Source organism: Corvus cornix, chromosome 12 (assembly GCF_000738735.6).
Source record: "Corvus cornix cornix isolate S_Up_H32 chromosome 12, ASM73873v5, whole genome shotgun sequence".
NCBI classification, from domain to species: Eukaryota; Metazoa; Chordata; class Aves; order Passeriformes; family Corvidae; genus Corvus; species Corvus cornix.
In genome coordinates, this window is record NC_046342.1 from 2,209,974 (window position 1) to 2,233,751 (window position 23,778).

General features: G+C 44.9%; 1 protein-coding gene across 4 annotated transcripts in view; it reads left to right on the forward strand.

The window, feature by feature from the left end:
- The window catches only part of VGLL4 (vestigial like family member 4), a 73,638-nt gene that overhangs the window by 28,733 nt on the left and 21,127 nt on the right, over positions 1-23,778 (forward strand). For 2 of the 4 annotated variants that reach the window (XM_039559184.1, XM_039559186.1), the window contains exons 3-4: positions 10,200-10,394; positions 21,580-21,769. In XM_039559184.1, the coding sequence (XP_039415118.1) occupies positions 10,200-10,394; positions 21,580-21,769 (385 nt within the window). Of the gene's footprint in view, positions 1-1,463; positions 1,782-10,199; positions 10,395-21,579; positions 21,770-23,778 lie in introns of those variants that run through there. The other 2 variants (XM_039559185.1, XM_039559187.1) reach the window with 2 other exon arrangements.

The window sequence follows — 23,778 nt, forward strand, 5'->3', positions numbered from 1 at the left end:
ACCTCAGCACTGTGTATCTGAAGTGAGGAGAAACCTTTCTTATGTTCTAGGCAAACTTCTTTAGAATATTCAGTAGATACTAGCAGTAAATTTAAACCACCTGTTCTCACTGAAATATCCAGAGCATTCAAGCAGTAACTCTCAAAATGTCACCCTGTGGCTTGGCTCTGTCATGTCCTACCTTCCCCTTCTCGAGCAGAGGGGAGAACTTCTCAGGGTGCAAATGAAAGTGTTTTAGTGGTTCTCTCCGTCTGCCCTTGTGTGTACCATGAAGATTCTCTATTCCAGACAGGCAGGGATGAGCCGTGCTCCAAGCTGAAGAGGGCAGAGGGAACATTAGGACTCCAATAGCTTTTTTAGTTTCTCTTGGAGCAAACTTCCCCGGGGTTTATTTCTCTTTTTGTATCAACCCCAGACTTGAGGTGCTGATCAGCCGCAGGAAATGCAAACCGGTGCCCATGAGGTTCGCGCATGCTGCCACCCTCCCAGATGTTCTGCCCTCCCAGATGAGTCGCACACATCTGTCTGAGCAGCCTTTGTGCTCCAGGTTGGGACTGCAGAAGGGCAGCCCACATCCCGGGATGAGAGAGTTGCAGCACCAGTCTCCATCATTTCTGTCACCTCAACTGGAGCTTTGGCAGCTGCTAAAGATCCAGAGCCCGGAACGTTTAACCACTAATAGCCCTTGAAAAATCCGATCTGCCTGTGCCCTGGTGGAATTGTAGCAATGTGCGCGATGCCTGTTTATATGCATGGGGAGAAACATTTTTAAACTGTTTATATACAAACTATATACATGGGGAAATGGCGACTGGCTCACGCCTTTTATTTTAATTGTCTCTCTCATTCCTGTGATTCCATTTATCATTCCTGCGATGCCATCCTGCCATTCCATGGCTGCTGTTCTGTCCTCTTGCTGTAGAACCGCATTACTTCTCGCTGTAAGGCACTGAGGCCGTGCTGGGGGCTGAAACAGGCGTTGGAGAGGCAGCATTAGTTTGAAACAGAGGATCAGCATCCGCCCCCCAAAGCTGCCGCCCGTGCCCGGGGAGGCCCCTCAGCGCCGCGGCCGCCGCTTCCTCCCCTTCCAGCCGCCTCCTCCTCCCGCTGCTGCCGGGCGGTGTTTCCTGTGCGAGCGGCTCTGACGCGGCCGTGCCTTCCCTCCTCCTCTCCTCTCCTCCCTCCCTCTCTGCCGCCCCCCGCTCCGCTCGGGAGCACAAAGCACCCCGGGCACGGCAGCGCCTGCGCGGGGCGGGCCGGGCTCTCGGCGGAGCGGGCTCGGGGCCCGCGGGCAGTGCCGGCCACTGCCGCTGTCAGCGCCGGCGCTCGCAGCGGGCTGCGCCCGCGGACCTGCCCTCCTCCGTCCCTGCCTGCCCTGCTCTGCCCTGCCCTGCCCCGCCGCCTCTGCTTTGCTTTTACACTCTTATTTTTAATTATTATTATTTTTTAATTTTTTTTTTTTTTTTTTGAACTGGGAAGAACTCCGCACGGCCCCCCCCCTCCCCCGGCCCCCCCTCCGCTGCGCAGCGCGTTCCCCTCGGCGGGCTGGCAGCGGAGCGAGAGCGCTCGGAGCCCGCTCCCCCTTCCCGACTCGCTCCAGGCTGGGCCTCTGCTGGAGTTTGGAAGCCGGGAGCGCTTCGGCACCGTCTGCCCGGCCGCCTCCCCCTCCCGGAGCCGCTCCTCTCCGCCAGCCCGATAAATGCTGTTTATGAGGATGGACCTGTTGAACTACCAGTACTTGGACAAGATGAACAACAATATCGGCATCCTGTGCTACGAAGGTAATGGTGCCTCGCCACGGGAAATCAGTGGTGCCCTCGCACGGGGAGGGATGGATGGATCCCTTCGTCGAGCGGTGCTCGCTGTTGTTTGTCAGCGGGGATGTTTTCGGAGATCGCCGGTGCGGGACGCCCCGCGGGCTGTTGTCAGAGCTTTGTTTCAGGGCAGGGATTTCTTTCTTTCCATTTGAGGGGGGTTTTTTTTCTGTTCATTTATTTATTTAATATATATATATATATATATATATATTTTTTTTTTTTTTTTTTTTCACAAGCCGCGTTTTCAGCGCCAGCTTTACTTTCCCTCGCCGGCCGCATTGCTGGGACTAAAGGCCGGGCTGGCGGGTTTGTCCGTCTCTCCCACCGCCGCGGGGCCGGGTCGCGGCCGCACACGTGTGGGCCCGGCCCGGCCGGGGCCGAGTGTCCGGCGTGTCCAGCGTGTCCCCGCGGGGCCGTGGCCATTGTTCGGCCCCCGGAGCCGCCTCCCCCAGCGCCGCCCCGGCCTGGCCCCGCCGGCCTTACACAAGGCCCGCGCTGCTGGAGCGCGGCTCCCGGTGCCCGGCGGGGCCGGCCCGCGCTCCTCGCCCGCTGCCGGCGCTCTCGGCCCTGCTGGGAAGGCGCCTGAGGTTACAGGGCTAAATCAGTTTCTTAATCTTCGCGGAGTTTTCTCTACGTGCGGCTCGGAGAAGTGGTTATGGCTTGGCTCTGCCTGCAGAGAAAGGCACCGCTGAGCTAATTCGGCTTGGCAGCGGGGCTGGTTTTGCTGTAGCCACACACAAGCACGGCGAAAAGCGCTTTTTTTTTTTTTTTTTTTTTTTTTTTTTTTTTTTTTTTCTGATTCAGCAGGAGCGTTTTCCATGTTCGTTTGGAAAATAAACTTGCTGGAGTTGTCAGGAAAGAAACAATGCGGAGCAGGCACAGGGCAAGGAGATTTCTGTTCACACCGCTCAGAAAAAGGCCAGGCCAGAACACAGGCAGCTGAATCTCACTTTGGAAATTACAGTCTTTTCTGTCCCTTAAATCAGCACGGTTTCTTCCCTTCAGGAAGTGGAGGGGCTCCCTGTTGTACTGTTAATATCTTTGTTTCTCCTTTTATTCCTTCTTTTTCTTTCCCGCACAAATATGTATATATTCATTTGAATAAAGCTCTTTTACAGAAGATTGAGCTGAATAATACAGAGCTGGGGTTCAATGGTCCCAACTTCTTTCTTATCCCATACTTTCTTTGTTAGAGCAAGAAAACTAGTTAAAAAAAAAAAAAAGGAAAAGGAAAAACAACCTTCAGGATCCTTTAACTTTCTAATTTCAGGACCGTTTAAATTTTTCACTGCTTGCTCCCTGCAGTAATTAGTGTTTTCTTTGGAAGCAATTGATAACTTCTGGTGAAGACCATGGAATTTTATGCAAAGCTTTATTTACATAATACATCTTTCTGAGTGTTTTGTTGACTAAGTTTTGTTGATCTGTAGTTTTGGCTCATTAGTTCAATTCATTGTAATTATGCTTAACATTTATGGAAGATTCTTTCCAGCCCCCTTTTTTTCCCCACCTCTTCTCCAGTAATTGTTATTTAACCAGATCTTAGCTTTAATGGTTCAAAAGCAAAAGAACAGCTAAAGGAATACACTCTGCTAGAGCAGTTTTTGTTTAGGTTAGACATCTGTTGCTATTTTCCTTATTCTGGAAGTTAACATTTTTAACACTAAAATAAACACACACAAAATCAAGAAAAGAAAAGCAAAACTTCAGTGGTGTTTATAGCGAGGTGTTTATATCCCAATGGTTTAAAAAGTATAAACACTGGCAACATCTGCTCTGAACTCAAAGGGTGTTTTAGAGATGCCTACAGATCTTCCAGGCCTCTGCCATGGTATTTATTTTATAAGTGAGTTGTGTCAGCAGTGATGGATCTTGTCTTTCCAGGAACACTGTTGCAGCAGTTACTATATTGACAACAAAATGCCCTTTCAAACTCAATTAATTAGGATTTACTGAAGGCCACACTTGAACTACTTACAAATTGATGCCTTCCTGAAAAGTACTTTTGAAGATGTAGGATAAGATACAAATACATTATGTGATGGGAAAACAGGTTTGAAATTTCAGAGGAAAGAAGGATGGGCCTGTAGGCCACAGGAAATAGATGTGTTCCTTATTCCTTTAGATTCCCTCTTGAAACACTTGGTTTTGTTTTTTGAGATGGTGGGTATGCTGGTGAGATGGGTCAGTAGTGTTTTATGAAGTTTACTGGTGGTTTTACTCTTTCAGCTCTGGCACTGCGACTATTGGATTTGCAGCTGCAGCCTGTGCAGGAGAGATGCATTGGTACCTAAGCAATAAATAGGGAAAGTTCCTCCACCGTGTGCCTTTGGCAACCCTTTAGTTCAACATGGAGCAGAGCAGTGTAATTTGCATCCCGAGAGGAGTCCTGCTTTTTCTTGCCCAGCAAGAGTCACAGATAGCAATTTGTTATCTGTGAGCTGCAGGCTGCTGAGTTAATGCCAGCCCTGGAGAGCCTTCCCTGGCTGGGAGGGGCTGGAACCTCCCAAGAACCTCATCATCTGCTGTTCCTAAATCGTGCCATTCACGATCAAGCTCCAGCCATGGAGTTTCCAGCACAGAAACAGTGTCCAGGTGCTGTTTGGGTCATTAAACACGTTTCTGATTTTGCCTTCCTCTCTGGGGGAAGAGGAAAAATGGTGATAACATAGATGGGATCTGCCTTGTGGGCAGCAGGGTGTCTGCTGGGGCTGGGCTGGGAGTGGCAGATCTGGAAGTTCTCCCCATTAACTGTTCAGAAGGGAGGCTGTGCTGCAGATTTAGCTCTGCAGGTGGAACCTGACCTGAGGTTGGCTGTTTTCTCAACCATGGGATGATTTCTTTTATTGTTTTGTTGTGAGGTTGGTAAAACACTGGCACAGGTTCTCCAGAATGGCTGTGGAGTCTCCACCTTTGGAGATACTCAAATCCCACCTGGAGCCCTGAGCATCCCAGCCTGGCTGAGACTGGTTTTGAGCAGGAGGTTTCTAGGTGATCTCTAGAGGTCCCTTTTAGCCTCTTGGAAATTTCTGCACACTCATGTAATTAAAACAGCCAGGAAAAGGATTGTAACCAGGGACGAGGGGGAAGAGTTTCTGAGAGGGGGTCCATAACTCTGAAGCCCAGGATAAAGCCATTTCCTTTCCTAAAGGTTGTTTGTTTTACACTGATAATTTGTATCCTTTTGAGGGTTTTCTTAATCTTATTACTAGTTTTGAGCCCCCATGATGTCCCATGATAATCTCAAATCGACCTGATGCTTTTGGAGGAATATCTGAATTTCAATGAGTTGGTGTTTTTTTTGACAAGTTGCGTAAAGAAGACGTTTGAGTTTTGTCTCCCTCCCCAGTGAAAGAAAATGTTTAAATCATTCAAATGGGATTGTTTAATCCTCACCAATGGAAAATGAGTTATATTAGTGATGATTGACCATTTCAGGCAATATATTGTAATATATTTGGTGCAATAGGAAAGAAAAGAAGAAATAATTGGAGAATCGTTGCCTTGGCATCTGGATGCTTATCTTTATGTGAATACATCTGATATTCTTCTACTCAACATTGCTGCCAGTGATCAACAACGGCCAGTTTAATGAGGAGTGCTTTCATATCGTTGTTTTCTTCCTAATGAGCTCAGGGACATCAGAAAGCTCCTGGGAGCCGTCGCTGAGGTGCAGAGGCCAGGGAGCAGCACCATTCTGAGGCAGGCTGGCATTCCCAGTGCTTCCTATCAAATGACAGGCACTTGATCCGGGCAGGTATTCAGAGCTGGAACAGCTGCATCTTGTTTTGTGGTGGAAACTCATTTAACTCCAGCTCGATATTCTTTCTCAGCCCGGTGTGTGAGGTAATGGAGTGCTCAGAGTTAAACAAAACAGAGCACAGGTGATCCTGCTCTTTGACTCCAGGGCTGTCCAGCGAGTTTTGGCTCCTGGTTTCCCACGGAATATGCATGAGGAGGTGCAGTCTCCAGGCAGATTTGTTTCATTCTGTTGTTTATCCGAGGGAGTGTACAGATGGTGGTGTGTTGGAAGGCAGATTTCTGCCTTCCTTCCTCTCTCTCCCAGTTTCAGATGCTCTGGGTTATTGCTGCATTCTCAGGGCTGGAACTGCTGTGCTGGGAGAGGCATAAAGAAATGCAATAAGATGCTAAGAAATCCCCCAGGCGTGTTACGAGACTTGGAGCACTCAAAATAGTTATGCAGAGTTCTCTGGACAGTCTAGAAGACTGGGATTTTTGGTTTTTGGTTTTTTTTTTTGATGAAGAAAATTGGATCCAGACTTCTAGAAAAACACCCCTTTTTGGTTTCAGGACAGCTTTCATTAGTTAGTGGCATATTACATAATTATTTCACTGACTTCCTGTAATGCTGGAGTGTTCCTTGGCTTGCAGAGCTGAGTGTCCTCTCAGGGCACTGCAAGGCATCCTGAATATGTGTCTGTCTTCCCCAAAAGGCCACTTCAGATGTTTGCTATCAGAGGCACAGATTCTGCTAACTTCATTTGCTTTTTAATGAAATGCAACGTGTTTTCTTAAGTTCTAAAGAAGAGTTTCCATCAGCTCTCTCTGCTGACCTTGCATTTTTCTCTGCGTTTGTAACATCAGTTTCTCCTATTAACTCCAAAGTTTGGGTTAGTTTCTAAATATATAAAATGGCTTTAGCACTGTTCTTCTGCTAAGAATGGGATAAGAATCTCCTTCACGGCGAATTAAGTGTTCTTATTTGTAATGCAGTGTAAAATTTCTGTTCAAAGCCGTGTAAATTAAGATGCACCTACAGAATGTTCCCCATTTATAGACCATTCTGTGAGTTTTGCTTTTTCAATCTCTTTCATCTTCAGGAAAAAACAAAGAGCCCCAGCTTCACAGTTGGGCTTTTCTTACTCATTTCCTCCTAGCATGAAGTTGGGAATATCCTCTTCAGTACTGACATCAAAATTCAGTTTATTTTCCTCGTTCATCAAAGGCAGGATAGATTTAGGTCATACTTAACCTTTTTTTTTTTTCCCCCTGGAGTTCTGTTGTTCTCTCCCTGGATGCTAGTTCAGCATTTGTACTGAGAACTCAAACAAGGAAATTAAAAACCCAAATATAATAGAGTGTTATCCCACAGCTTTCAGTAGATAAGATAAGCAGCATATTTTTTTCCTGAGATAAAAGGTAGTGAGGTTTGTAGCAGTAAGTTGAATTCTGTGTTAATGAGCAATTTGCTTAAAGGCTGTAACTTGTTACTCACAAGTCAAATTTGTTACAGTGCCAGGTCTCTTTGGATATAAATCCAGGGATTTTAGGAGACATTGAAAAAGCTTAAATTGCTCCAGAGTTTGAACAATGCACTGTATTGTATGGAGAGCTGTTAGAGAAAAAATAAAGCTTAAACAACAGTCTTCATTGTGTGGCATCTAAAATTATGAATGAAAAAGTTCATCCATATGTATTGGCTTTGCCTTTTTTAAATATCTGCTTTGCATGAAAATAGTTGTCTATTAATTTCTTCTTGAGGTTTAATACAGATGGGCCTTTATATTTGATTTTGGCTGAATAGACTACAGAGTTTGAACATGCTGCATGCAGACAGAGTGCCAAGCAATTTAGCAAAGTTGTTTACACTAACAATAATCCAGCAGGACAGAGCCTATAATTTCTCACTGATAATAGTGTGAGGTAGTGGTGAACACAAGTTCCTGGAGGAGTGTTTACAAAAATGGCTTTATACTTCCTCAGTGTTGAAGAACTGTGAGGGGTTTGGGGTTGAATTCCTTCTTTAAAGCCAGCCAGCTTTTCCTGCAGCCTGTATCATCTCCCTGGAAATTGCTCCCCAGATCAGCACGGATAGCTGCACACACAGGGGCATTGTTTGTCCCTGCCTTTGGGGAGAACTGTGGGATGAGGCTGGGGGACAGGAACAGACTCCCTCTGGATTTCCTGGAGGCAGATTTCCCCTGGTGCTTCATCTCACAGCTTTTTTAGGAGTTCTCACTCCTGTCCTACAAGTGGGCTCAGCGGTGTGTGGAGCTCGGGGAGCACTGGTGTGTGTCCTGGGAGGGATGGGGGGAGACGAATCCTTCAGGGCACTGAACAGGCAGTTGAGCTCTTAATTAGGGTTATCTCTGTCCACTTGTAAACCTCATGTCACAGATGGATGGAGCTGGAAGAGGTTTGGTCTTAATAGCAGGAGTAGTCTGGCACTGGTTGTAGGGTAAGGCGAGCTTGGGGGACTTTAGTTCTCAGAATCACAGAATATCCTGAGCTGGAAGGGACTCACAAGGACCATCAGTCCAGCTCCTGGCCCTGCACAGACACCCCAACAACCCCACCCTGGGCATCCCTGGGAGCTCTGGCAGCCTCGGGGCCGTGCCCATTCCCTGGGGAGCCTGGGCAGTGCCCAGCAGCCTCTGGGGGAAGAGCCTTTCCCTGATCTCCAACCCTGATGCAGCTTCAGGCCTTTTCCTTAGAAAAGGTCATTCCTTGTTAAGAAACATCTCAGTGCAGCTTCTTGTGCAACCTTGGTGCAGTTGAGGTACCCGGCACCACCACAGCACTGGCTCCAGCCAAAGAAAAAGTCACCCAGAAACCTCGGTGAGGTGATGGGATTGCATCAAAGATCTTCAGAGATCTAGTTTTAATAGGAGTGGCAGTCCTTAAATCTCAGAAATATGGCTGGTGGGCACAAAAGCGTGAAACTGAGGTTAGAGTCGTTCCTTATCTAAGTTTCACGGCACTGGTTGGTATCAGGTTTTTTTTAAACAAGAGTTTAGAATGTTTCCTTTCCTAAATTTCATGGCACTGTTTGGTATCAGATTTTTTTTTAAGTAACACTTCTTTTTTTCCTTTCCTTTTAAACTTTGTTGTTGCTTTGTTAAAAGCAAGAACTTGTCAGACATAGTAGCACTTGGTGCACTCCAGCTTTTCCCCCTGAAAATGTTACGTGATGCTTTGTGCCTTGTTTTGGTTTTGGAGGAAAAGCTCATCCACAATGTGGTGTTCATGGATGGAGGCAGGTAATATTTGGGATAAAGAGGAATGTTGCAGCCTTTGTGGCACACAGGGGGAAAGAGAAGTTGCCTTCAGCAGGCTGGTGCCAGCTCAGTTCCCTCACAAACCCCGTGGCTCCTGTTCTTTCCTAATTCCCGTTGTTACCAGAGTCTCTGATTATTTAAAGACATGTTCCTTTTCACTCCTCATCAGTTTGGAGTGTTCCCTGTCAGCTGTGAGAACCAGGCATTGTAGTGTATAACTTTCCTCCTATTCTTCCAAACGTTGCTAGCAGGTTCCAGGAAATATATTTGCTCTCCCAGGAAAAGTTTGGAACCGGTTGTGTTTAAAAAGCAGTAGTTTTTCCTGGAAACCCGTTTGACAGGGCAGCCATGGAAACCTCCCAGCACTGCACTTTCCTGCTTTGTGAGGCTTAATATTTATTTCTCAGCATGCAGAAATAGGGGCTTTTTTTGCTTTTAAATATGGGTTGTAGTTAGATGTGAGAGAGATTTAGTAAATAATCCTACTTCTCTTTTTTTGCCCAGGGTAGGAATGGCACTGCTGTATGGGAATATAAGCCAATTTGGAACATTTTTTATATTTTGTTTTAACTCAAAACCCCAGACCAGCAGATTGGCAATAGCTTTTGTACAACCTACAAAGTGCCCAGACATCTTTTGCATGAGAAGAGTGAAACCCAAAGCTGCCTAATGGATCTTTTTGAGTAGCTGCTGTTCTTTTGGGAATGAGTGGGGATTTACTTCTTTTACAAATGATATCAACACGCTGTGGTTGCACTTTAGAGATGGTATTGAGACTTCCAATTAATGTTATTTAATTGCTAATGTTCAGTAGGTCTCACTTCTGAAAGTAAATTAAGATATTTGTGACAATAGCAGGTTTGGACACTTTCAGAGCAGAAGATTATGGTTTCTTGGCTCCAGATTACAACATTGGGGCTGTTTTCTCTGTGATACTCTGCTAATTGTAATTAAATGGCCCTATAACGAAAATTAATGTTGTCCAGGCAAAAGGAAACTATTTCTATGAATCTAAATGATCTAGGAAGATCAGTAAATGCCGCACAAGAGCTAGCCAAGAAAAATAGGACTGTTTAGTTGTTGTGTTTATATTCTTTGGAAAGCAACATCTTGTAAAGCAGCTCGACAAAAAGTGCTCTTACCATACAGAAAAAGAAGTTGACACAACTGTGGCACCTCCTTTGTGGAGCTTTTATCCAGAACACATGAAATGAAGATGGGGTGAGGGAAGTGCTGTATGATTCATATAGGACAAGTTTGAACTCAGCCAGTTCCTTGGATTTAGTAGAAATATTTATGGCATTGAAGGGGATTGATTTTTTTTTTTTTTAATATTCTTCCTCCTGCTCCGGATCTTTTTTAGATGTCCTCCCCAGACATCTGGTGTGCATTGGTGCTTGTTTAACCCCCACCCTGCAGTTTTCCTGCTGTGGCATCTTGGAGCTCTCACAGCCCCTCTGTGGTTGGCGTGAATTAAATCTTCTCGGGCCGGCTGGGGGAATGCTGACGTGCACACTTTTCCTGCTGCACACTCCAAACCCAGGCTGCAGCTCCAGAGGTGAGCACTCTGCTCTTGTCCCTCTCTAGGCATCACACTGAGCTATTTGCCAAGGGTGGCAAAAGTAGGGCATTCCAGCATTTTGCAAGGATGTTTACAGAGCCTTGGCTGGCTTCTGTATCTTTGAAAATGCTTCTCTCTGTGATGTTACATAATCCATGTATTTAACTCAGCTCATCACAAAAAAAAATTTAAAAATTAAGCTATCTTTCTTTAAAAACCCTCAGAAGTCCAAGTATCTAAGATTTTTACTGCTTTGAGGTACATTATACTTGCCTTAACAGCTGAGTTCTGAGTTTTTCTTTGCAGTACAGTAAATTGAACACTACCCCATTTGAGTTCAAGTGTTTCTCAATTGGTGCATTTAGAAACAAGTACGACAACAAACACTGTAATACTCACATTTGCATATATTTTGAATCCTCTTTGCAGAATCCTTGCTCTCACAGAAGCTCAGTTAATTCAACTTTTAGCCACTCCTGTGAAATAAACAGTGAAAGTTATCCTTATTTACAGTGGGGAATTAAGAGCTGTAAGTGGTTGAATTCACAGAAAGCTGGGATAAAGCTGACAGCAGCATTCCAAGTGCCTCAGTTGGAATATTGTGCCATAGCTGCTAAACCTTATGGTGACCTCTTACTAAAGAAAATTACTTTTACCTGTTTGAGATGTGCAAATAAAATACGCAATTAATCAGCTAAGCAGACCAAACAATGAGACTTGGACTGCTGCTGTATGGACTTGATCCTTGCTTTGTGCTCAGCAGTCATGGAGGGGAAAGAGGAGCTTTTGGACCAAAATATTGTGACTTTGGCCCCTTTGTAGTGGACCCCACCCAAACTGAGGTGATGGAATCTCCTTCAGTGGATGCAGTTGAGTTCGTTTAGCTGATGAAAGGAATGAGCCCTTACAGACAATGCTGGGAAGAATTTGAAGCTCCCCTGTCTGAGCCACAGGACCTCCCCAGGTCTGTTCCTTTAGATCAGAGCCTGTTGAGTTGTAGAAAAGGAATGTGCCCAGGATGCTGGCAGTTAATTTTTATATTCTCTTTGGAGGATGAGTTGGGATCAGAGACTTAATGAAACAGCAATCCAGCTGTGCTTGTGCAGTGCAAGCCAGGCTGAGCCCATTTATGACCTCAAGCAGTGCTTCCAAACCTTTTAATTAATAATGCAGTGTCTCACTGCCCCCAGCACTGCTGTTTGGTTCCATTAAAGGCTTCACAGTTAATACAGCCCCTGCTTAATTATGGGGTGGCACATCTTTAACGTGTGATAAGGGGGTAGAGATGTGCAGAAACGTTTTTCAAGTGAGACAGGGAAGGATTTAACAGGTATTTCACTGGGGAATGGTATCCCAGTAATGCAGTGAGAGGTTTGGCTCCTGTGGGGATCGGGTGATGTGAGTGGTGAGTCACAAACACACAGCTGACATTTTTTTGTTACCTCTGTTTTACCAACCCATCTGCACTTCCCTCTCTTTTCTGGGTTCTGTCAGGAGTGAGTTGCTTCTCTTTCTCTGAAATACATCAAGAAGGAGCCTGGAGTTGTTGTCAAAAGGGAGATTTGGCTAAGGACTGGTAGGTATAGGGCAGGAAGACACAGCCCTAATTACAGGTCTTTGAGCTGCAGAGTGTAACTTTGGCACTGCTCACCCCTTCCAACCCCATGGCTGTCAAGATAACTTCAAAAATAAGAACCTCTGCTTGTTCTTGCTTTTCCAAGAGTTCTGGAAAACCTGTCCTCAGTGCCCAGAAAACTGTGAGAAAGGCTGCTCAGCAGCATGTAATTTCTTGGTAGCAAACACAATCCCTCCCTCTATCTGCCCTGCCCTAGCTTCCCCTTGGAGAGAACACTGATTTGGAGTGACCCTGCAGCTTGGCCCCACAAACCACCCTCGTGCTTATGAAATAAACAGCCAGGCTCTGAGCTGGACAGTGCTGCCATCCATCCCCTGGCACCACGGGACTGGCTCCCTTTTATCCCTGGGACAGCCTCCAGCAATCCCAGCACTGCTGCTGGGCTGGGTGAGGGTGTTTGAATTCACATCCACCACCTTCAGTCCTTCTGGGCAGGAATGAATTTTCTGCTACCAGCTTTTTCACAGCTGAATCTTCTAGTGCAGCAACAGTTTTCAAGCTTTTGTGCTCTCTGGTTCCCTAAATTTTTTCTGTACATCTCTTCATAGCCTTTTTTTTTTTTTTTCCCTAGTAAATTTAATGTAGTTGTGTGTCATGAACCCAAGATTAAAAACTGCTATGTCAGAGGCACAGAATTAACATCTTTTTCTTAGTGGTGGTGTGTGCCTGTTTGTTTTGGAAGACAGTCCTGACAGGAACAAGGGTGATATTTTAGATTTTATGTTTCTTATACCAGCACCCATAACCCTGGAGAAGTTATATGGAATCCTTTCCTCTGTATCTCACGAGCTGCTCTGTTCTCTGCACTCCTCTAGAAGCCTTTGCAAGTTCTTGGTTATTAAAATGCTGCATGAGAGCAGCATCTGAGCGAGTGTTGAGGTGTGTCTCAGAATAACACAAATCCAGAGGGCTGAAGGATCTTTATTATCCACCCGCAGGGCTTGTGCTGAGCTCAATTTGCTCTATTTTACCATCTGAGGCAGAGGCTGGGCCCTCTCTCAGCCTCAGCAAAGCCCTGCACATGAGGAACTGGCACGTCCTGCTCATTTTCCATGGCCAGAGCATGGTCAAAAGACGATCTTGTTTCCCTCTGAATGGCTGCTGTGGTTTGCTGAGGATTCCCAGTGCTCGAGTGCCCTGCACAGTTGTCACTGCTCCCTCGCTTCCCTCTGCAGAAGGGATTTTGGAGCCCGTTCTGAAGGACAAAGGGATTTTGTTCTCCACAATGGATTCTTTGTGGGAGATGGGTTGGAATTGTTCTGCTGCTCAGTGGATTAAAATCTTGGCTGTTCTGTCCAGCGTGGCCAAAGGGGCTCCGTGTCCCTCACACGGGAGCCTGTGAGGCTGCCATCAGGTAGCAAAACCAAATGGAAATCCAACTTTCTCCTGTGTTCATGGGGCCAAATGTGATTTTTTTTTCTCATTTCACTGTGGTTTAGGAAGAGAATTTGGTCACTTGGGTGCAACTCCCAGGGATCCCCTCAGGGAGTGGGCACTGAGGATTTGGAGCCAGCAGAGTGACCCTGCATTATTCCAGATCCATCCCAAAGGCAGCACCCACCTGTGCATGTCTTTTGCTAACATTTTAAATACATCTGCTTTTCTGTTCATATTTTAAAGCATTTCTATCCTCTCTTGAGGGCCATTTTACCTTCCAGGTAGGGAATATGGGGAAAAATAAAATGGGACTAAAAGAAACATTGCTGGAAAAGCGCAATATCAGATTTCACAGCTCTTTTAGAAAGCTCATTTTCTTGGTGTTCCAAATTTTTCCACATGTACCAAAGGCAAATAATGTGAGAAAAGGTGTTCAGAGCATGTTTATTTTAAACTGTAATAAAAGCTTGTAGTATTGCTAAGAATAGGCTCCAGTTGAAGTAAGTGGAATATTCTTTTTACCTTTCTGTTGCACCTTTTGCTTCAAATCCTTACGAAGGAAAGAGTGCATGATTTATTGGATTTACTTTTACTATGACCCCATTGCAAGTGAACATCTCAGAATTAATGTTTGGAGCATGGTTGCTGTAGAGCATCCTGACTATGTTCATATCCACAAGGGACACTGAATACCCAGAATTTGTGTTACAGGATCATATCCATGGAATATCAGCCATCAGAGCAGAGGGGGTTGTTTTAAACCTGAGTATCCACTAATAGAAATAATATCAAAAAACCAAACAAACAGAGGGAGGGTAGTAAATATTTTCTCTTTAGGGGGAATTATTCAAATCTGAGCTTTCACAAATTGAATCTGTCTCTCATGCCATCCCATGAAAATACTGCTCTAAGGTAGGATTTAGTGCACTGAAATACTGCCTTAGCCCCCAATCTAAGAATTCTTTCTGTTGTGACCTTGCTGTGACTTTGATTTACTTTTGAAATAGATGGCAGGTCTGGCTTTGATTGTTTCAGCTAAAAGACAGGCTGGTCTTTGATCAGTTTAGCTTTGTCATCTTTTATGTAACAAAGTCATTTAAGACTCTCAGACTGGGTGACAAAAAAAAGAGCACCTAGCTCTGAAACCACCTTTGGTCTGGGAAACAACATCTTCAACATGTTGCCTTAATTATATTTCATTCACTAAATTTTTTTTATTGATAATGTTTTTACATTTTCAATAATATCACATTATCACACGTGTCTTTTGGTGCCCAGTAGAGAGGAGTGTCCTGTTTGCTAAGCATAAAAGAGTATGGAATTTACTGTTTTCTGCAGGAAATGTAGCTGATTCTTCTCCCTTTGTCTTCCATTCTCCCCTCCTGTGTTTGGGATGCCCAAACTGCTGCCCTTGGCTGAACTCGGTAGCTGGGCTTAGCCCAGAGCTTGGTTCTTCTCTGAGCCAACACAAAATGATAATTGTGCTAATTTTTAGTCCCTCTTAACTGACTTGAGATGGTTGATGCAGGTTTTTCCTGGGAGAACTGGCACAAAGGCTCAAAGGAGTGCTCCTAGGGAGGAACCCAGCTCCTTGAGCACAAACCCATCCTGTGTCTGGAACACGGCGAAATCCTTTTCTGACATTGATGTTAACAAGTATTGTAAACAACCCTGGTGTTATTTATCTGGAGATCAGTGTAGTTTAGCATTGATTACATCCAAATCTTGCCTGCCAGATATTTACAATCTTGTTTTAGCCACAGTTTGCACGAGTACAGGTACTCTAAGCAGAAGAAAAGAGCACTTCTTTCAGAGTTTTGTAAGAGCTACCTAAATGGGACATTATCTTCAAGTGAGAGCTGCAAATTTATGAGGTAATCTCATGCTCTTAAGTTAGACCCAAGCCTGAGTTCATTGCTGGGCTGGCACTGAACACAGCCTCACAGTCACACTGCTGAGGTGTGAAAGCTGCAGTTTGACAGAGGAAATCTTAAGCAGCTCTGCCAGACCACAGCATTAGAATTTATTCCATCCTGCTTTCCCTGTGGCAGATCTGCTGCCCTCCTTCTTCCCATGCCATCAATCCTTGCCTCCTTACCAAGGAGACTCCCTCAGCTGCTACCTGCTTAGCAGAGCAGAGGGAATTTTTCAGCCATTATTGAAGCGTTCAGCAAAGACTTTTTGTTAATCTTATGTACGTGTGAAATAGTTTGTGGAACTGAAGCAGTTCCCCAGCCAAGGCAGTTGATGTAGCAATGGTATTTTGTACAGCTGTGCTTTTACAGCGTGATGAGAGAGAATTTAAGATGAGTAGTCTGTTTTTCACACTACCTTTGAAGGAACAAATAGGGTGATGTTGGCTCGGGGGAGGCCAGTTTGCCATTTTCTGCCTGTTGCACTGTAGTTTTTGGTACACAATACAGCATTTTCAAGACCTATTAAGTAGAAATCATCTCTAATTTTGATTAACAGTATATTTTTGGCAGGATCCTCAAGTGAGCCTGCTGCAGGCTGCCAGTGATGCTGCTGTACCAAATTCTGGCTCCTTTGTGAGGTTGAAGGAAAGATGAGGAAAGTGGGTGGGGTGATTGAATGCAGAGGTCACTATTTTATGTCCCTGCCTGCAGTGTGGAGCATAACGTGTCCCTCCTTGGCAGGCAGGGGCAGCTGGAGGAGCCAGCACAGAGCAGTCACTTTAATCACTGTATTTTGGTTTTGGCCATGGGTTTTCTGGCGTGCAGATCTCTGCACAGTGGTAGCCAGAGCTTGGTTCCAGGAGTAAGTGCTTTTCATGTGTTTTGTAAACGGAGGAGAAGAGGAGGCTTTTGCCAATTTTTCTCCACATGTATATGTGACTTTCTGGTTTCCTAAATTAGTTTTTTGTTATCATAGCAGAAAGCCAGTAAAATATGTGTCAGATGAAGGAATCAGTAAGTTGGCTGCTGAAAGAAATCTATCAATTATAATAGAGAATATTTTCAAGATCTGATTTCATAGCAGCGTTTTTTCATCAGGCTGTTGCCATTAATACTTAATTTTTTGTTGTTCTGCAGTTTGCTGTTTTATTATGCTCTCCAGATAGGCCTGTTTAATGTACTCTAAAGGAAATACAGACTACTGTGACTCTGTTTACAGGGTTTGATACACTGCTTCCCAGAATTAAGTCTTATTTAAGCTCATCTTAAATCAGATCTTCTGTAGAAGCAACCCAGAAATAAAGAAGTGGTGCAGAATGCTGGTTTTTGGGAAAGGGATTTTGTTTGTTTGTCTGAGTGGGGGTTGCAGAAGTGCTCAGCAATGATATAAGTAATATAATTTGTAATTCTTCTTGGGATGCCTTTCATGGTGACCAAAGGTTTCCTCCTGGGGAGAATGAATGGATTAATTCGTTGTCTTTGGTCAAGCAAGTGATGCAAATCTGCCTTGAACTGCACAGTTTTAAGGTTGCCTGCAGCCTGTTTCACACAGCTCTGATTCCTGGGGAATTTCCCAGTGCCAGGGCTGTCAGTCCTCTCCCACCATACAGTGTGAGGTGAAAGAACACCCAGAGCAGGCAGCTGGCAACATCTGCACAGGGACTCTGGTGCTGCATGGCAGTTCTGTGTTGATAACTTGTTTTGATGACTTGTTGAATTGAGTAATTTGTGGTGACTTCCCTGCTTGGTATTTGATATCTCAAATCATGTGATTATTTCTTTTTTTTGGTGCATGAATTGAAATTTTTATGCCATTTATCCCAATTTATCTTGGCACAGACTGGCTTCTGTCTTTGCCATAGTGGAATAAAACATGCAATAGTTTATAAATTCATTCCAATCTATTTGTTATTTAATCTCCTAATGATTTTTAGAATATAGGGATAAAAAATAAAATAAATTTTATTATAAATTATCCTTTTCACATCTATGTTGCTTTTGTGAAGATCTAGGCTCTTCAGCATATGCCATGAAAGTAAATTTTGATCTTGAATCAATAGAAAAAACTGCCCTTGAAGATCTTCATGTACTACTCATTCCTGGGAATTTGGCCTTAAGAACATGAGGCAGCTCCTTTCACTAATGAGAGTTTGTCTGCAGGTATTGGAAAAGGTAATTAAAGGTGTGATGCCCATTAATTAAAGTCTGTTAAATGCTCTTGCCCATGTTTTTAATCAATAGAATGGCCTGAGGTCATTGTAATTCAATCCAAGACCTTAAAGGTGAGGACCCTCATGACAAACACCACAACTGAGGAATTTTAAATGTTTGGGGTTTTTTTCTAAAAGTTAATAAACTTGTCAGGAATTCACTCTTGTGGATAAATCCATGTGTCAGATGCAGAACAGAAAAGTAAAATGGGCGAGGGCAGTGCCGGGATTTTCTTTTGAGGAGTTTTTATTCTAACCTAAGGTCTGCATCGTGTCAATCTTCAGCTGGCAAGACAAAGCCTTTCATTTCTGGGTTGTAATTAATGCTCAGACCTTCTGCATTAAAGGCAGCCAGCGGGGGAGAGGAAATTGGGAGGGGGATAGGATATGGCAGCCCCGGCTCCGTGCAGCCCATACCGAGTCGCTGGGTCACAGGAAGGAAGCTTGCAGCCAGAGTGGTGTATATTTTTTTTTCCAGTCTTTGGTGACTCCTGGAGCTCTCAGACATATCTCAGACTCCTCTGGTGTCTCTCTGTCGAGTGCACACTTGTAAAAACACGCCTTTTGCTGTTGTGGTGTTTGCCTTGTGCGGATGTTCCGGTGGGGCCGCGGCTCCCGCTGACCGGAGAAAGGCAAACAGAGCTGGACATGCCCTTTTTTTTACAGAGAGCTGTCCCGGTGCTGTGCGGGGCTGGGAAGAGCCCTGCTGGCCTGACAGACATTGCGTTTGCATGTGTTGGTTCAGAGCACTTTCAGCTGAGGCTCCGAAGCGGTTAAAGTAAAGCACATTCCTGCTGACTGCATGGGCTGGTGTCAAGCGAGAGCAGAGCTGCTCTATAGGCAGACACTACGTCACGGTGTTATCTTTGTTTAGCTTGTCTGTGCTTTATCATGTTGCCCAACAGTTTTAATAAAAAAAGAGGAGGAGGAGGAGGAGGGGGGAAAAAAAAAAAAAAAGAGGGCTAGTATGAATAGTTGTGAGTAGAAGTATCTGAAAGCAGCAGATCTGGAGTGCCTTCCACCAGCTGCTGACTGAAACAAAGAGGAGCATTATGAGAGGCACAATAAATGTGTTTGCTATCTCTGCTCTCAGTTGCAGGGCAGACACAAGCCGTCACAGTAATGAATTTTGAAGCCTGGAGTTTGGAGTTGGGGAATTTATAAAACACAGTTGTTTTATCAGAGTGTTGTCTTGCCAGCTGTGTGATGCGAGTCTGGTTTCCATGGAGTGTGGTCAGCTGGGGGAGACAAATCTAGTCCCTAAAACAGCATTTGGGGCCACAGTCTCCTCTGTGGTTTCTCTCTCTCTGCTTTAAATTCACGTTTGGTAAGGAGGAGAGTAGTGGGGAAGGAATTCTATTGAAATGAGGAGCAGTTTTAGCCCTAATCAAATGTGCAGGATCCGTGAGAACTCACGGTCCTGTGCAAAACCAGTAGTGGAATATGCATTTTATCCCTCTGAACAACATAAAGAGATTTTTCCTCTCAATTTCCCCTGTTGTCTGGACTCTGGTTTGGCACTGTTCTCCTGCCCGGAGTGGGCAGGATGGGCTCTACAGATTGAACTGTCCTGTCTGCCCTTTAAGAGACTCTCACTGCTCCCACCTGTTCAAAGTTAGGTTAATTTGATTAATTTTGGCCAGCTGGCCCAGTGGTGCTGGTCAGATCCTGGTGTGTTTAGCTGAAGGTCTTGGTGTTCCCTGCATAATCAGCAAAATTCATTACCAAATTGGATAGGCTTTAATTAGAAGCCCTCCCTTTCTTTGCTAAGTTCCTTTAAAACAGGTTTCTTCCAGCATACAATAGCATTTTTATCAGATTTTATACTCAGTCTGGATGTTAATATATAAATGCTGTTGTTACCATACATAGAAGAAATGAATTTTTAAATTTTGAAATAAAAAAGTCCCATTTTGGTAATTGTATAGTATCAGGTTCTGTTTGGGGAAAAAGGGCAAGTTTCTAATTCACTGAATTGAACAATGTCCAGAGATTTTTGGGGTTTTGTAAACACCCAAGTTAGCTTTACATGGGTATTTAAATTGTTCCTGTCAGGAGTTGCTCAGGAGTCAGTAGGAGTCAGGTGCCTACATGGAATTTGTAACTGCTGTTGTGGAATTTTGGGTTGGAGTCCCCAGAAGTGCTGGGAGATACTGCAGGGAGAAGAGTGATGGTGCATGGGTGGGAGGACACAATCTCCAGCCTCAGGTGCTGAAAGCTTTATCTTCTGACACTGGTCTTAAATTATTCCTTTTCAAAGACAGAAGTGAGGGAGATTCCTCACTGAGAGGAACTGGTGTGATGTGGTTTGCATTGAAAATTTAGAATGTGAACACTATGGAGGTGGGGGTTTCTATGGGCAAAATACAAAGGCTGAAGGAAAAATGCACAAATTTACTGATCTGAAGACAATTTCCATGAGAGGTCGTGTTGATAAAAGCTTCTCTCGTGGCACTGGGGTGGTTGTGGGGGCTTCTCAGTTGATGTTTGGTTGGCTGGAACAGGAGAGCTGTGGATGTCTGTCCCAGAGCATTTGCAGCAGGGCACAGTTTTTGCTATTTAGAGCTGAGATGGAAAGTTCCTATTTAGATTTGGTGCCAGAGTCTTTAATAGAAATCATGGCTTGTGGTGTATTATAGGTCAGCGTATATTTGCTAGTTTATATTATGCTGACTAAATTGGCAGAATGTTTATTTTTACTGGTAAACATTCAGGAGGTTTTCTCCTCACTCCTTCTTTTTCCAACAAAATGTTATTTGTCGTGTGTGGAATTAAGGCAGCATTTTATAAATCATCTGCCTTGGTGATGATGTGAAAATGTGTGGTGGCACACAAAGATTTCCATTGTCAGGTACCTCAGGGCTCTAGATGGAGTTAACTTGGGCCTAATTTTAGGTCTGGAAATTATGGCTGTGTAGAAAACAAAATGCTTCTGGCAGTGTAGGAAAAATACAAATTTTAAACTCTAGCAAAAGCAGCTATTTCAGGGATATTACCAGAATAGGTAAGCCTGGTTAATTTAGCTCCTCTCCAAGCCCCTGATGGAGCCCCAAAAGCACTTTTTAAACATCTTTAAATCCCTGTGAGGTCTAAAAATGACCTGTGGCTGTGAGGATGTGAGTTCCAGTAAAGCCTGTCCGTGGTGAAGTGCAGCACTGTGCTTCAGGCTGCAGGAGCAGTGAGACATTTAACTGAAATGGGAAAAGCTGTGGCCACGCTTTAATGCCTGCTTAGCAACGATCTGTCCATATGTTTGAGCACAGCCAACTGTGTCATTGCAGGAATTATTTATACACAGCTCCCATATGCAGGGAATGGCTTTTTCTGGGAAGTGTTAGATTATATAAAAACTTACCATCTACTCGGTCTGCCACCCCGTTGGAAATTAGCATTTCTGCAATTCCTCTGCTGAAGAATTGGGCTCTTTTGTTCGTGGCTCCAAACATAGTTTTAAAGTATAGAGAAAGACATTTAAGGACATACTTAAAACTTGCATCAGCAAGTTCCAATTTCCCCCCTAGTTTTTTTCCTTGCATAGTTATATACCAGACAAGCTTGTTTTGGACAGCCTTTTATAAAGGGAATCATCTGAGAATCTGAGCGTTTATTCAGTTTTAGATCTCGAATATTTGGCATTAACGTGAACTGTAGCCCTGGAATTTATAACCGCGACCATAAGAAGAGGAACAAAGCTGATTTCCCTGTGAATAGTCACGGTTTGCAGAGTGAGGTAATCACAGCCCAGCGCTGGGATTGCAGCCTGCGAGGGGGAATGTGAGTGAAAAAGCTGTCGCAAGGATGGGTTAGTTCAGCCCTTCGGAGCATCCGGGGTGAGCTGCCCCGTCTCCTGCTGCCTCTCCTCACCGCTCGTCCCAGCACGAAGTGCGGGTTGCGATGCCTCGTTCATCCCACAGCCGCCTCACACATGTGCGGTTCGGGACCTTTTCTGGGGGAATTTCGGGGGGTTTTCCTGCGCGCTGCCGAGGCGGGGGTTGTCGCTGTTGTCCCCGTGGTGGTGACTCGCTGTGTGTCTCCCCGGGCAGGTGAAGCGGCGCTGAGAGGCGAGCCCCGAATGCAGCCCCTGCCCGTGTCCCCCGCGCTCAGCAACCACCGCACGGGCCCCCCGCCCATCAGCCCCAGCAAGAGGAAGCTCAGCATGGACCAAGGGGACGAGGAGCTGGACTGTGAAAACGACCACGTCTCGAAAATGAGTCGGATGTTCAACCCGCATCTGTAAGTGTCTGTTCGCGTCTGTGCCCGCACGGAACTGAGCGCCGTGCGCTAAAATCGCGTCCCGGCTCAAACTTTGCGCTCGGCTTTTCCCTTTGTTCCAGCTTGTGTGGGAGATCCGCACAAGAGCCGCCGCGATTAGATGGGTTTTCTTGCTTTCTTTTGTTTTCGTACAGCGTGAAGTAACAGGAATTAGCTCAGCTTAACTATTTATAGCAAACCATACGTATTCACCTTGCGATTTCTGGAGTATTGTTGCCTCGTTCTTTGTAAAGCGCTGCTTTCACTTCCCCCGATCCTGAGGCTCTCTGTGGCTGGGGGTGGGGAGGCAGCAGCAGCAGGAGGAGGAGGAGGAACACAAGTGCTTTGCATTTTTCTGAGGCCAGGAGCTCTGAGCCAGCTGCTCCCTGGGCTGCCTTGACAACTGGGCAAGCGGCAGTTGTTGCTAAACATTCCTGCCGGGATTGCGCGGCTCTGACAGTCAGATGTGGAATGTGCCGGCCAGGTAAGGCGTTGATGAGCGAGGTGCATGTGTTGGGCAATCAGCAAATGCCATTCTTGCCGTGTGCTCATTCCTGGGAATGCGAGCCTGGCTGGCACTGCCGGGAGAATTCCTGTCATTCCTGCCTGGAGGAAGCGATGGAGCAGCGCCGTGCTCCTGTCCCTGCTGCCTCAGCTCCCGCAGCCCCGGCATTCCGCGCATTCCACTCTGCGCTGTGCAGTCATGGGATGTGGACAGAGGGGTTTATCCTTCCATAAATCACCACCGCCTTACTCACAGCCTGGGCCCGCAGTCTGCAGCCTTGGAATTTGTTACAAATCGGGAATCCAGCGCTGAAGTAATGCAAAACAACAAAAGCTCACTTCTCATTTACAACATACCTCCTCCTCTCGCCGAAAAAATTAACTATTTATAGCCTTTCTCTGGGGCCAGGAGTGCGTAGAGCCAGGCACTACGTTTCTGGGGCGCACATGCATGACACAGCCAAGGAGATTTATGGCATTTTTGAAATGTTATGTAATTTTATGGGGGAAAAGTGTGATTTTTATTTTTTTTTCAGGCTCATTTTCTAGTGATGAAATAAAACACAGCTGGCAGTTATGTACATTATAACACTTTATACAGCGGAGGCCATAAAAATAATGAAGTCTGAACCAATAGACTCATGTGCAACCAAGGTTCAAAACTAAAAGATGCAGGCAGTTATTTCATGTGCTCCCTTAGCTATATGTTAGAGCTGTCTAATATTTTCCAGTGTCACACATTTTTATGGTTTTGCTCAATAGATTCTTTCTGTGATTTTGTATATGAAACAGGCATCTTCTTGTAATAAGAAGCACTGGTTTTCTGTCCAGGGTTCATGTGACTTAATCTGTTTCAATCAAACCATCTGCTGAAGATGAATTATAATCTAAATAGCATCCATGAGCCATCTATTTTACTACTTTATTTTGTAAATTTGATCTGGCCATACAAAAATAGGCTTTCAGCAGAATATTACAAAATCTCAAATGTTTGTGATACATCTGAAATAGCTGATTATCTGTATTTCAGATATATCAGGAAAGTTCATAAACATTCTCAGAATTTAACTCTCACTTCCCTGCCACTGCCTCCAATGAAGTTATTTTTTGATTGTTTGTCATATTTTCCCTCTTTTTCAGATTTTGGTGTTCTGGTTTAATAGTAGAAATTGGTTACTTAAACCCTGTGCATCTGTCCTAAGAATTTTGGTTGGGAGATGAGAAGTGTGTTGTGGGAAGCAGTTGTGTATTCATCCACTTAACACCAGCATCTCGTGGTTGGAAAGTGATTAAGTCGGCCTAGAATTGTGTGTTTGGTTCATTATAAATGGTAGAACCTTTCGTTAGCAATTTGATCTTAACTCTGAGGTAGCAGCTCCCCACTGTGCTTCAGTGGGAATGAATCCATTTAAAGGCTTTGGATGTGTTATTAGAAATCCAGTTACGTCAGCCTTTTGTTTGGAAAGGGAGCGCTTTGAGACATTCCC